The sequence below is a fragment of the Perognathus longimembris genome, chromosome 23, assembly GCF_023159225.1.
Source record: "Perognathus longimembris pacificus isolate PPM17 chromosome 23, ASM2315922v1, whole genome shotgun sequence".
In the NCBI taxonomy this organism is placed as follows: Eukaryota; Metazoa; Chordata; class Mammalia; order Rodentia; family Heteromyidae; genus Perognathus; species Perognathus longimembris.
The window spans coordinates 6373918-6386974 of NC_063183.1; the positions used below are offsets into that span (position 1 = coordinate 6373918).

The 13057-nt window shown below is 51.1% G+C and overlaps 2 protein-coding genes across 4 annotated transcripts; one reads left to right on the forward strand and one right to left on the reverse strand.

The window, feature by feature from the left end:
• Positions 1 to 107: 107 nt before the first annotated feature.
• On the reverse strand, positions 108 to 5879 carry LOC125340798 (putative protein T-ENOL). Of its 2 annotated transcripts, XM_048332635.1 has the most exons (7): positions 5592 to 5879; positions 4368 to 4580; positions 3892 to 4042; positions 3114 to 3150; positions 2907 to 2964; positions 2387 to 2480; positions 108 to 336 (listed from the first exon to the last, which is right to left on the reverse strand). In XM_048332635.1, the coding sequence occupies exons 2-7, from the start codon at positions 4446 to 4448 to the stop codon at positions 188 to 190; spliced, it is 570 nt and encodes a 189-aa protein (XP_048188592.1). In that variant the 5' UTR covers positions 4449 to 4580; positions 5592 to 5879; the 3' UTR covers positions 108 to 187. The 2 variants fall into 2 exon arrangements, with proteins under 2 accessions (XP_048188592.1, XP_048188593.1); XM_048332636.1 differs by lacking the exons at positions 2387 to 2480; positions 5592 to 5879 and having other exon boundaries at positions 4368 to 4705.
• Positions 5880 to 5921: 42 nt separating this feature from the next.
• Cdipt (CDP-diacylglycerol--inositol 3-phosphatidyltransferase) lies at positions 5922 to 9885 on the forward strand. 2 transcript variants are annotated; one of them, XM_048332632.1, is made up of 6 exons: positions 5925 to 6292; positions 6390 to 6524; positions 7124 to 7277; positions 8068 to 8149; positions 8928 to 9009; positions 9168 to 9885. In XM_048332632.1, the coding sequence occupies exons 1-6, from the start codon at positions 6250 to 6252 to the stop codon at positions 9311 to 9313; spliced, it is 642 nt and encodes a 213-aa protein (XP_048188589.1). In that variant the 5' UTR covers positions 5925 to 6249; the 3' UTR covers positions 9314 to 9885. The 2 variants fall into 2 exon arrangements, with proteins under 2 accessions (XP_048188591.1, XP_048188589.1); XM_048332634.1 differs by lacking the exon at positions 9168 to 9885 and having other exon boundaries at positions 5922 to 6292; positions 8911 to 9009.
• The last annotated feature ends 3172 nt before the right edge of the window (positions 9886 to 13057 follow it).

Consider the following 13057-nt stretch of genomic DNA (forward strand, 5'->3'; position numbering starts at 1 on the left):
TTAACTGTGCTCCAATAACCCACCCAGCATCCATTTCCTCCTCCCTCACCTCCACCCCAGAGAAGCCACAGTCAACCAGCCTGAGCTACCAGGAAGGGAGGGTCCCTAACTCTTTATTAAAGCCTTTTTTTCCTGGTTCTGGACTTGTTGGCAGAGGGTGGAGAGTCCCAGAACACTTGTGTTGGCTTCAGGCATGACCAAGGGTTCCCTCACAAATGAAGGACTTAACAAGTTGCAGAAGAGTAGCTTTCAAGCATGGGCCATTGGGGGAAGGAGGGCAGAAGAGGCCAGACGTAGGGTTCATCCCCCAGTTGTCAAGCTGCTGTTCAGAGCTCCCTGAAAGAGAATATCACTTGAGCCAGAGCTCCACTTGGAAGTTTTGTTAGTTGGTTTTGTTGACTAATTGGAGATAAGAATCTCATAGAGTTTCCTGCACTGGCTGGCTTTTAAGTTCACTTTTCAGATCTCAACCTCCTGAATAGCTAGAAGTACAGGCGTGAGTCACCAGCGCCCTGCCATCTTTGACTTTTTAGACCTGAGATTCAGGTCTTGTTATCTTGCCATCCTTCTATTTTCCATCTACCGCTCCCCATCGATTCACCCCTCCAACCCATACTCAACTTCCACAAACTATCCTCATCCATCTTTCAACCCCTCCATCCATCTGCTCACCCACCCACCCTCCCTCTCTTCTCTCCAGTCATTACTTCCCCCTCCCCACAATGGAACTTGACAGCAAGGATTCTATTTTACTAACTGCTAGGATGAGGATGACACATAGTAACTGTTGAATGTGTTCAGTGAATTGATCAATTCACCCATTTACTTACTATCCCATCTCCTCACTCATTGCTCCTATTAATTTTTTTTCTGTTACCAGATTTTGCTGTGTTGGCACTCTTTCATTTAAGCTATGCCTTTGTGGTGTTTATTTTGGAGATGGAATCTTAGGGTTTTTCTGCTTGGGTTGGCTTTGAACCATGATCTTTCCTGAGTAACTAGGATTATAGGCAAGAGCCCACTAATGCCTACATTTTTGGGGGTGGTGGTGGCAGGGTCTATGTAGTTCAGGCTAGTGTCAAACTCACTATCTTTCTGCTTCAAACTCCAAAGTGCTGGGCATACAGGCTGAACTATCATGCCCAGCTGAGGATGTGTGTGTGTGTGTGTGTGTGTGTGTGTGTGTGTGTGTGTGTGTGCCAGTCCTGGGGCTTGAATTCAGGGCATGGGTGCTGTCCCAGAGCTTTTGTGCTCAAGTCTGGCACACTCTACCACTTGAACCACAGCTCTGCTTCTAGTGTTTTTGGTAATTAATCGAGGATGAGTCTCACAAAATATATTGCAAGGGCTGGCTTTGAACCATGATCTTCAGATTTCAGCTTCCTAAATGGCTTAGGTTACAGGTCTGAGCCACCAGGCCAAGCTTTTTTCTGCTACTTTGAGCTCTTACCAATTCCAACCCAGCTGGGAGAGATCAGGTTTTATTCCAAAGGCTCTAGAGAATCAGTCAGCTTCTTGAGGAAAAGAACACTGGCTCATTCTCAGCTGCAAGTATAAACCTCAGGTTCATGCCTTAATAATAACAATAAAATTATATTTTTTAAAAAAGAGTAAATCAGCCAGGGGCCAGAGACTCATGCTTATAATCCTAGCTATTCTGGAGGCTGCAATCTTGAGTGAAAAGGCTCAGAGACAGCACCTAGGCCCTGAGTTTCAAGCCCCATGATGGAGAAGAAGAGGAAGAGGAGGAGGAGGAGGAGGAGGAGGAGGAGGAGGAGGAGGAGGAGGAGGAAGAGGAGGAGGAGGAGGAGGAGGAGGAGGAGGAGGAGGAGGAGGAGGAGGAGGAGGAGAAGAAAATACATAAAAAATCTTAAAAAAAACAAAAAAGAAATAGTGGCTCAAGTAGTAGAGCATTTGCATAGCAAGCCCTAGGTCCTGAGTTAAAACCCAGTACTACTGAAACAAAACATTAATGGCTCTCTTGCTCAAGCTCTTCAAGGATTCCTCATCTATAGGAAACCTCTTATGTCCTCTAGGTGTGCACAAGGCCTCATCTGCACTGCACACTTGTATAGTTACACTGCTCACATCCACTATAAGACTCCATTTTTTTTTGCACTGGTACAGTATTTGAATTCAGGACCTTGTGCTTTCGCTTGGCTTTTTTATTCATGGCTGGTGCTCTGCCACTTGAATCACAGCTCCACTTCTAGATCTTTTGCTGGTTAACTGGAGACAAGAACCTGACAGACTTTTCTATCTGGATTGGCTTTGAACTGTAATTTTCAGATCTCAGTCTCCTGAGTAATTTAGGATTACAGGCGTGAGACCCCAGCATACAGCTCTCATCTCTGTTTTATAATGCAGTCTCTACTGTATGTTATACCCCTATCAGCCTTTGCTTTGCTGGAAGGTTCTTTCTTTAGTGTCTCCTCCTTCAGGAAGTTCCATGATTCCTTTCCTTCCTGTCCCAGTTGAAGCTGGAATATAAACAGCCTTCTTATTGTTCTCATTTCTATTATGGGCACTTACCCAACATTGTAAATAACCATTTACTTCACGGTCCACACACTGAATTGTTTTGTTTTTGTGCTGGTACCAGAGCTTGAACTCAGGGTTGGGGTGCTGTCCTTTAGCTTTTTTGCTCAAGGCTGGTGCTTGAGCCATAGCTTTTTGCTGATTAATTGGAGATAAAAGTCTCAGGGACTTTCCCTCCTGGGCTGGCTTTGAACCATGAATCCTCAGATCTCAGCCTCCTGAGTAGCTAGGATTACAGGTGTGAACCACCAACACCTAAACTGAATACTTCAAGGGCTGAAACTATATCCTTCATTTTTGTATCGCAAGCTTCTAACACAGGTACTGGCTTGTAAAGCTTGTAAACTAAATGTCTGGCCTTTACCCACCTTTTCACGAGGAGATGGCAGGAGATGTGCCTTGTTTCGAGTACGGTTTTTGTCAGCACTGGAGATGGTAGAAAAGGGAGAAGGCTAAGAACTTTGAATTTGAGGTTCAGGGCAGAACAGAATTCCATGGTTCAAAACTCTCCTACCCTGTTGGGATGTTGTCTCCCTTTCTCCCTCATCTTTCTCCCAGGACCAAGACTCACTTACCGGGTGTCTGTGCTTCGAGTATTGTTGGTGAAGAATGCTGGAAGAAAAAGTCCCAGTTAAAAAATGATCCCCCCAGGGCTGGGGATATAGCCTAGTGGCAAGAGTGCCTGCCTCGGATACAGGAGGCCCTAGGTTCAATTCCCCAGCACCACATATACAGAAAACGGCCAGAAGCGGCGCTGTGGCTCAAGTGGCAGAGTGCTAGCCTTGAGCGGGAAGAAGCCAGGGACAGTGCTCAGGCCCTGAGTCCAAGGCCCAGGACTGGCCAAAAAAAAAAAATGATCCCCAGAAAGAGATGTGGCTAGGGCAGAGGCGATCAAGATGATTCTCGATCAGCAGTGACATGTAGGGACTGGGTTAGTGAGCAGCAACACTATGAGTAGGGCTGGCACTGGGATAGGAGACCCAGGAATAGATTTCTGGAGGATCAGCTATGCCTGGGAGGGGATAAAGGACTGGGAGAGGGGAGGCTTTGGGAGGGAGGTCTTGTTATTGTTGTGTGTATGTGCTTGTATTGGGCCTGGGCACTGTCCTTTTAGCTCTTTCACTCAAGGCTGGCACTCTACCATTTAAGCCACAGCTCCACTTCTGGCTTTTCTGGTGGTTCATTGGAGTTAAGAGTCTCTCAGACTTTCCTGCCTGGGGATGGCTTTGAATCACTATCCTGAGATCTCAGCTTCCTGAGAAATGATGGCAGGATGACAGGCTGACAGGCATGTGAGCCACTAACTCACACCTGGGAGAGTGTTTAGATACAGTGGGATTGAAGGAGGATCACCATGTCTGGAGATCTGTGTCCCTTGGTCTTTTGTTTGCTTTTCCTTGACAGGCGGCCCAGGGTTCATACAGCGAGCAATACATAAGGCCTCATCAGTGAGTTCTGCGCTGATCCGGGTCAGGAATTCCTCAGAACAGGATAATGAAACCTTCTGAGAAAGGAAAAGGCAGCGGATCTCAGCCTGGGATCTCCCCTTTGCCTAGAAGCCTGGGGTCTGGTGACTGAGGAGTCTGGTATGGGAAAGCTGAACCTTGTAACATGTAGGGACTGAGTTAGTGAGCAGGGGCACTGTGAGGAGGGCTGGCAGTGAGGTAGGAGGCCCAGGAAAAGATTTCTGGAGGATCAGCTACACCTGGGAGAGGATCAGCATGCAGTGAATATGGGAATCGGGGCTCAGGACCAACGTCTCTGCCTAGGAGCTGTCCACTTCATCAGGCCCCTCCAGGTTCACCAGCCATGCTCCCCTCCATGCTCACCGACCCTCCACTCCAAGAGGCTGAAGCTTGAGATGGCCAGCTGGGCTTTTTCTCCTCATTCATGATAGGAGCAGATGCCATCCCCTGGGAACAGTTGAAGCCTTTATGAGATGGGAGAAATCAGCTCGTTTCCCCGAGGCCCCATTCCTCTAGCCATTCACAGAGCCCAGGTTTAATTGAGGGCTTTCAGCTGAAACACCCTCCATCTCAGGTCTCTATGAAAACAAACAAATAAACAAACAAAGAGACTAGCCAGGCTGTGCGGAGAGCTCGGAGCTTGGCCTCTAATCCTAGTCCTAGCTACTCAGGAGGCTGAGATGTGTGGGTAGGGTTGGAAGCCACTGGAAGCCACAGGCACAGTAAGTCCGTAAGACTTATCTCCAATCAACCACCAAAAAAGCCCAAAGTGGAGCTGTGGTTCAAGTGATAGGGTGCTAGCCTTAAGCAAAAAAGAGCTCAGGAATAGTTCCCAGACCCTGAGTTCAAGCCCCAAGACCAGCACACACACTCACACACACTCTCTCTCACACACACACACACTCTCTCTCTCTTTCTCTCTCGCGCACACACACACGGTTGGGGTAAAGACTGATGCCTTATACTTTTGGGGGTCAGAAGGCTCCCACAGTGACTTCCTCCCCCTGCCAAGATCCTTCTCAAGCCTTTGGCAGCCAATTTGCTGCCCCGACCTGGGAGACGGGTTGGGATCTTGAGCTACTCGGCAGGAGGGGGAGACAGAGAGGTCCAAGAGGGGGGCAACCCTGTTTTGGGGTCAGGGGAGGGGGGGTGGGAAGGGAATGAATCGGAACTGGGGGTGGGAGGGGGGAGTTGAAGAGAGGGGTAACCAGGAGGCGGCGCTCCGGTTACTATAAAAGCCTAATGTTTGCAGGGGTTCTACCGCCCGGTTGCTAGGAGGTCGGAGGTTCTAAAATCGAAGACCGGGCGTTTTCCGAGCATGCCCCGTGTGTGCTCCTCCGGCCTCCGCCCCCCGACCTGGTCTCCAGGCCCCTCTTCGGAGGCGGGGGGGACCCCAAGCTAAGGAAATTGGAGAGGGAGATGTCGCAGGGTGGAGCCTGGGATCCCATCCTCCCGCCACTAGGGGCCCCCGAGGCCAGAAGCAGCCCCGTCCCAGCCTCCCCGCGGACTCTGTAGCCGCCACTTCCCCGCCGGCTCGGCAAACGCGAGCTAAGACCGGGGGGCGGGGCAAGAAAATGTGGACTGTACCAAGTGGCCTGAAGTCCGGGGGAGGCAAAGACGCAGGAAGGCGGAACCGTACTGCCTCAGCTTTGCTCTCAGGACACTGCAACCTCCGTCAAAACCAAAGTAGAGAGTTTTGTTTGCGTCTCCTCCTCCTTCGCTTCTCCATCTCCAGTCCTTTCCTTTGCTTGGCGCCGGGGTGGGTTGTTCCCGCCCCTCCCCTCCCCTCTGGGCTTTGGTACGAGCCAATGTAAAGGGGCGGAGGCAGAGAAAGGAAGAGGAAGCAGGCAGGTCTTAAAGGAGCCGCAGACTTTTTTATTTCTAGGCTTCTTTCTCCTTGCTCCACTTTTTTTTTTTTTTTTTTTTCTTTTTCCACGACGCGGGGCGAGGGAGTCGGTTCGCGAACGCCGAGCACAGCTGGAGCTGCAGGGAGCGTTGCTAGGGGCGAGGAGCTGTCCATCGCCAGGGCGGGGTGTGCGAGCCCCTGGCGCCTCGCGCACCTCTGATCCGCCCATGCTCCGGCCTGCTGCCAGCTCTCACCTCTGGGGCCGGACGAGGTCCGCGGGGTCCGGAGCGCCGGTGTCGCGGCCCATGCGCCGGGGTGGAGGGTGAGGCCGAGCAGGCGGGGCTGGGAGCACATTAGCACCTCCGGAGCTGGCCCTGGGCGACACGGTGGACCGCCGCGATGCCCGAAGAAAACATCTTCCTGTTCGTGCCTAACCTCATCGGTGAGTGCTGCCCGCGGCCCCGAGACCCGAGGGAGGGCGACGGGCCGCGGCCAGGCTTCCCTGATCCCCGCCCTGTTTCTCCTGATCTCTTGCCAAGGTTATGCCCGGATTGTCTTCGCCATCATTTCTTTCTACTTCATGCCCTGCTGCCCCCTCACGGCCTCTTCCTTCTACCTGCTCAGCGGACTTCTGGACGCTTTCGATGGACACGCAGCTCGAGCCCTTAACCAAGGTGATGGATACTTGCTACCGGCCAGCTTTGAGACCCAGCAACCCCCGTGACCTCTTTCCTCCCCGGATCCTCGGAGTCCTCACTGCCCTGTCGTCCCACTCTGTGTCCAAAAAAGGGAAAAGCAAAACAGGATGGCCTGAGTTTGTAGCAGAAGGGATGAAAGCTAACTCGGGAATTCCCTGCTTGTGAGGGGTGTGGAAAATCGAGTCTGGACACGACCCTGGCTATGCCAAGAGGTCTCGGAATAATCCTATTCAACAGGTGTTTGATGGGGCCTCCTGTGTCCAGGCACCGGCAGGACTCGGGTGGCATTCCAGAGGGCAGATTGGGGTGGGGATGTGGGTGGGGAGGGATGCCAGTGACTTCCAGAGTCAACAAATCCATTAATCTGCTCTTCAGCTAAGACTTCTTCTGAGACTTCTTGTTAGGCTTACCATACCTGGCTCTGGACTTGGTTCTGGGGTTCAGAACTGCCCCCTCCCCCTCCCTACTCCATGTCCTGGCCTCACCCCTACTGAGGGTTGTGGGTAGATTATGGTCATTTCAACTGTGCATCAGAATAACACACCAAGTACTAGTGGGTTTTGTTTTGTTTTTAGGAACCCGGTTTGGGGCCATGCTGGACATGCTGACAGACCGCTGTTCTACCATGTGTTTATTGGTCAACCTGGCTCTGCTGTACCCTCGAGCCACACTTCTCTTCCAGCTCAGCATGAGCTTGGATGTGGCCAGTCACTGGCTGCACCTGCACAGGTCAGATTTGTTTCTGTGAGCACCTGCCCACCATTCATCTGAAGACACTGGTGGGAGGGGGTTCTGTTTTATTGATGGACCCTAGGCATGACTGATCTCTCTGAATCAGGTTCTGCCATATTCTTTTTTTTGTGTGTGTGTGTCAGTCCTGGGGCTTGGACTCAGGGCCTGAGCACTGTCCCTGGCTTCTTTTTGCTCAAGGCTAGCACTCTGCCACTTGAGCCACAGCGCCACTTCTGGCCGTTTTCTGTATATGTGGTACTGGGGAATTGAACCCAGGGCCTCATGTATAGGAGGCAAGCACTCTTGCCACTAGGCCATATCCCCAGCCCCTCTGCCATATTCTTATAGTTGGCACTAGGAAATCCCTAGAATCTTTTTTCTTGGGGGCGGGGGGAGCAGTTCATTGGTAATAAGTATCTCGTGGACTTTCCTGTCCGGGCTGGCTTTGAACTCCGCTCCTCAGATCTCAGCCTCCTGAGTAGCTAGGACTACAGGTGTGAGCCACCAGTGCCTGGCTCCCTAGGACACTTCTGAATAAATGATGTAGAATTCCAAATGGGAGACAGCATGGAGGGGCTTCTGAGTGGAGCATTCAAATCCTGACTCTGCTCTCATCCAGGAAATAGTGTGGCTTTCAATTGACACCACCACCACCCCCATTCTCCAGGGGCAGCCCTGGCACCTGCTAACTGGTACCCAGTCCCAACCCATAGGACTCATGGGAGGGTTAGGGTGGAGGCTAGTAGTAACAATGCACACTCATGCATTTCCCCCATTTTCTCCTAAGTTCTGTGGTCCGAGGCAGTGAGAGTCATAAGATGATTGACCTTTCTGGGAATCCGGTGCTTCGCATCTACTACACCTCCAGAGTAAGCGTGTCCTGCCCCCCTCCCACTCCAGACTAAGTGTTTCCTGCCCTTCCCCATCTCGCTCAGTGGTGAGAAGTTCTGGGCTGAACTGTGGCACCAGGTCAGGAGAGGACACAGTGGCAAGGTGAATCCTTACCCAAAGGGCTCCTGCATACCCAAAGGTTGGAGCTATGGCTGGCTTGAACGAAGGGAAGGAGAAGCCAGAAATAATGTGGGAGGGGCAAAGTGGATTTTTTTTTTTTAACTGGTCATTGGGCTTGAACTAAGAGCCTGGGCGCTGTCCCTGAGCCTCTTTATGCTCTACCTCTTGAGCCACAGCACCACTTCCTGCTTGTTCCGAGTAGTTTATTTGTTTTGTTTTTGAGGGCTCAGGGCCTGAGCACTGTCCCTGGCTTCTTTTTTTTGCTCAAGGCTAGCACTCTACCACTTGAGCCACAGCGCCACTTCTGGCTTTTATCTGTATATGTGGTGCTGAGGAATCGAACCCAGAGCTTCATGTATATGAGGCGAGCACTCTTGCCACTAGGCCATATTCCCAGCCCCAGTTCCGAATAGTTTATTGGAGATAAGGGTCGCATGGTCTTTCCTGCCCGGGCTGGCTTTGAACCACAATCCTCAAATCTCAGCCTCCTGAGTAGCTAGAATTACAGCTGTGAGCCACTAACTCATGGCCAGAGTATGGCTAAGGCCACTGTCCCCCAGGGGTGCAGGCCTTGTTGAGGTGCAGATATGGGATGGTGCTGGCCCTCCCTTTCCTTAAGCAGCTTTATGTTTGCAGCCCGCTCTCTTCACCCTGTGCGCTGGGAATGAGCTCTTCTACTGCCTCCTCTACCTGTTCAGTTTCTCCGAGGGACCATTAGGTAAGAGGAGAAGGGCCATGATGGAACGGGGTGTGGGGGGGTCCCCACCCTGCCTGCGGAGACAAAGGTTGGCTTCTGATCCTTGATTCCCTGCTCCTATGCTTTCTCTCTCCCTGATGCTGTCCCTCTCTCCCTCTCCCCCTCCCCCTCCCCCCCAGTCGGCTCCGTGGGCCTCTTCCGGATGGGTCTCTGGGTCACGGCCCCCATCGCCTTGCTCAAGTCAGTCATCAGCGTGATCCACCTCGTCACAGCTGCCCGCAACATGGCTGCTCTGGATGCAGCAGACCGTGCCAAGAAGAAATGACCCCCCACACACACCCCGAACCACCACTTCCTAGCTGCCCACCTGCCTGGGCATCTCACTGTGCCACATGGCTCCCCCTCCCCTTCCTAGGAGGTCCCAGTCTCACATCTTCCTAATGTGTTCTTCAACCTGCTGGGATGGGGGTCAGCCTCTCTTCCGTGGTGTTACGATCTCTGTACCCCTGAGTGCTGGGCTCATGCCTGCGACCCCAAGAACCTGGGCTGCAAAATCAAAGAAGGTGACTCATCAGGTCTCGCTCGTACAGCTGGGGCTCCGGGAGGCCTGTCTGCCATCCGATCGCCACACGCCCTGCCAGCTCAGCCCTGGGGTCTGGCCTGGCCCAGGATTTTAGGGATCCTTGCATGAAGAAAGATGGTGTAGAGCCAACTTGGCCAGAGAAAGCCTGGGTTCTGTGACCAGGAAGGGCCAGGGCCATCTCAATCCATTCCTGCAGCAATCATCTGTCCAGCTCTGGAAGCCCCCGTAATAAAGGTGGGAGCTTTTATTCTTCTGAGTTGGTTTCCTTCGAGGCATTCTGGGGTTTGAGAGGGACTTGGGGAACGACTGAAAAATCTGTCCAGGTCCTTTACTCCTAGTCTGCTGTCCGACTCCAGCTTGTCATTCCATAGTGGCCTCAAAGAGAAGGCCCTTCCTGCCACCCAAGCTCCTGTCACATCCTCTCTTCCCACTTGCTTTATGTCCCTGGCTGGCTGCTACCCCAAGTAGAATGTAAACTTCATGTTCCTTTCTCCATGGCTAGAATGAAGACCAGCCTGGCATATAGTAGCTGCTCAATAAATCTTACTGAAAAGATCAGTTGGTTTCTCAGAGTGTGGTCCTTGTGATGTAGGCAGCAGTTAGCCATGAGTGAAGGACACCTAAATGCAAAGGTAAGGGCTGGGAATATGGCCTAGTGGTAAAGTGTTTGCATCATATACATGAAGCCCTGGGTTCAATTCCTGAGCACCACATACATAGAAAAAAGCTGGAAGTGGTGCTGTGGCTCAAGTGGTAGATTGCTAGCCTTGAGCAAAAAGAAGCCAGGAACAGTGCTCAGGCCCTGAGTCCACGCCCCAGGACTGGCAACAAAAACAAAACAAACTAAATGCAAAGGTAAATCCATGGAGGATAAGAGCATAGGTTTTCTGAGAGAAGGAAGCATTGTAATTATTTAATTTAGAGATGACCATATTGGGTGACCAGTAAAATCACAAGATTATTTTTTTTAAGTACTTCACCCACCTAAGGGTCAGTGATTCACATCATTCCAGCCTAAGGCAGGTCAACCAGCAGTTCTAAAAAGATCTAACTCGGGCTGGGGATATAGCCTAGTGGCAAGAGTGCCTGCCTTGGATACACGAGGCCCTAGGTTCGATTCCCCAGCACCACATATACAGAAAACGGCCAGAAGCGGCGCTGTGGCTCAAGTGGCAGAGTGCTAGCCTTGAGCGGGAAGAAGCCAGGGACAGTGCTCAGGCCCTGAGTCCAAGGCCCAGGACTGGCCAAAAAATAAATAAATAAATAAATAAATAAATAAATAAATAAAAAGATCTAACTCAGCTGGTGCTGGTAGCTGCCACTCAGGAGGCTGAGATCTGAAATCATGGTGCAAAGCCAGCCTGGGCAGGAAAGTCTGTGAAACTTTTTTTTTTTTCCCCAGAGCTGAGGACCAAACTCTGGGGCCTTGCGCTCACCAGGCAGGTGCTCTTCCACTGAGCTAAATCCCCAGCCCCCAGACTCTGTATCTCCAATGAATCACCAGAAAACCGAAGTGGCACTATGGCTCAAGTGGTAGAGCACTAGCCTTGAGCACAGGGACAGTGCTCAGGCCCAAGGTTCAAGCCCCATGACCAACAAAAATAAAAGGATCTTTAAACTCAATCTATACTAGTCAGTAAAACTTTACCCCAGAGCTCAAATGTCATACAGTAAAGCCCTGCTTTCAGGATAGTGATGGTGCCCCATAAGCTTGAAGGGAGGGACATAAGGCTCCTGAGCCATTCTCTTCTGCAGTCACTTTGGCAGCCATTTGGCAGCCATCTTAGAATCCAGAAAAGATGGGCCCTGCTGCCAGGCATAGACAATTCTTTTTTTTTTTTTTTTGGCCAGTCCTGGGCCTTGGACTTAGGACCTGAGCACTGTCCCTGGCTTCTTCCCGCTCAAGGCTAGCACTCTGCCACTTGAGCCACAGCGCCACTTCTGGCCGTTTTCTGTATATGTGGTGCTGGGGAATCGAACCTAGGGCCTCGTGTATCCGAGGCAGGCACTTTTGCCACTAGGCTATATCCCCAGCCCACAATTCTTTATTTTTAACAAGATCCCACCTGAGCATTTCTGAGACAATGGAGTATTAGATTGCCTGCCTGTCACTTGGACTGTTTTATGTTTCCCTGTTCACATCCTGCCCTTAATTTTCTCTACTTAATGGAAGGTCAGTCTTTGTACCTTGGAACACAGGCTAATGTGCTGTCTTTCCCCATGGCACAGGTATGCCACAAAGTCCTTTTTCTTCCATATTTCTGGCCTTATACACTGTCCTATCTGTTACACCATGTTGGAGTCTTGCCTGAATTCTTCTCATGCCAGACACAAGGACTTTGGTTGATTAGCTGGAGTATTTTTAAAAATGCAGAGAGAGGGCTGGGAATATGGCCTAGTGGTAAGAGTGCTTGCCTCGTATACATGAAGCCCTTGGTTGATTCCCCAGCACCACATGTATAGAAAACAGCCAGGAGTGGCACTGTGGCTCAAGTGGCAGAGTGCTAGCCTTGAGCAAAAAGAAGCCAGGGACAGTGCCCAGGCCCTGAGTTCAAACCCCAGGAATGGCAAAAAAAAAAAAAAAAAAAAAAAAATGCAGAGAGAGCACTTGCTTGTGTGCCACTTCTGGGGCTTGAACACAGGGCCTGGGCACTGTCCCTGAGTTTCTTTTGCTGCAGGATAGTGCTCAACCACTTCAGCTACAGCTCCACTTCCAGCTTCTCAGTGGTTCTTTGGAGATAAGAGTCTCATGGACTTTCCTGCCCTGGCTGTCTTTGCACCAACAATCCTCAGATCTCCACCTCCTGAGTAGCTAGGATTACAGGTGTGAGCCACTGATGACTGGTTTCCTTGCTTAGTTTCAACTTCAAAGTCTGGCTTTTTTTATATTTGTTGAAAATAGTGTAATGCCCCTGTCTCCTTATGTATCCTGCCTCACTCCCACGCCTGTTTTCAGAATCACTTGGAGGATGGACGTTGAAATCCTTACACCGAGTGTAAAGGCGGCAGGGGCAGATTTGTGTTGAGGAAGCTATGGATGCCACACCAAGCTGAGTTGTGCCTTGGAGGCACTGGGATCTCCTGGCCTGCTGCCACAGGAAGTGGCGGACCCTGTAATGGTTGCTGCCCAGCCAGCTGGGTACTCCAGCACTTGGCACAGTCCCCAGGGCAGGAAGTCCTCTGCACTCCTGTCTTCCTCAGCCCAGACTGGCGCCTGGGCTCTTTGGGCTCTATTTATAGTGACATCAGTTGTCTTTTATAAGTCCTGTTATGTGATTTTAAAAAGAGGAAGAGCCAGCTGGGCGCGGGTGGCTCACACCTGTCATCCTAGCTACTCAGAAGGCTGAGAGCTGAGGATCATGGTTTGAAAACAGACTGAGTAGGAACGTCCGTGAGGCTCGTATCTCCAACTAAACACCTAAAAACCGGAAGTGGAGCTGTGGCTCAAAGTGGTAGAGCACTGGACTTGAGCAAAAAAGCTCAGGA

Excerpts from the sequence above, each read along its gene's own strand:
- Cdipt (XM_048332632.1), top strand. The coding sequence starts at position 6,250 with ATGCCCGAAGAAAACATCTTCCTGTTCGTGCCTAACCTCATCG. Across the intron at positions 6,525-7,123 it reads AGCTCGAGCCCTTAACCAAG|GAACCCGGTTTGGGGCCATG; the intron begins GTGATGGATACT and ends TTTTGTTTTTAG. Across the intron at positions 7,278-8,067 it reads CACTGGCTGCACCTGCACAG|TTCTGTGGTCCGAGGCAGTG; the intron begins GTCAGATTTGTT and ends TTTTCTCCTAAG.
- LOC125340798 (XM_048332635.1), bottom strand. The coding sequence starts at position 4,448 with ATGGCATCTGCTCCTATCATGAATGAGGAGAAAAAGCCCAGCTGGCCA. Across the intron at positions 4,043-4,367 it reads CCTCTTGGAGTGGAGGGTCG|AAGGTTTCATTATCCTGTTC; the intron begins GTGAGCATGGAG and ends TTCCTTTCTCAG. Across the intron at positions 337-2,386 it reads CAAAGCAAAGGCTGATAGGG|GGAGCTCTGAACAGCAGCTT; the intron begins GTATAACATACA and ends ATTCTCTTTCAG.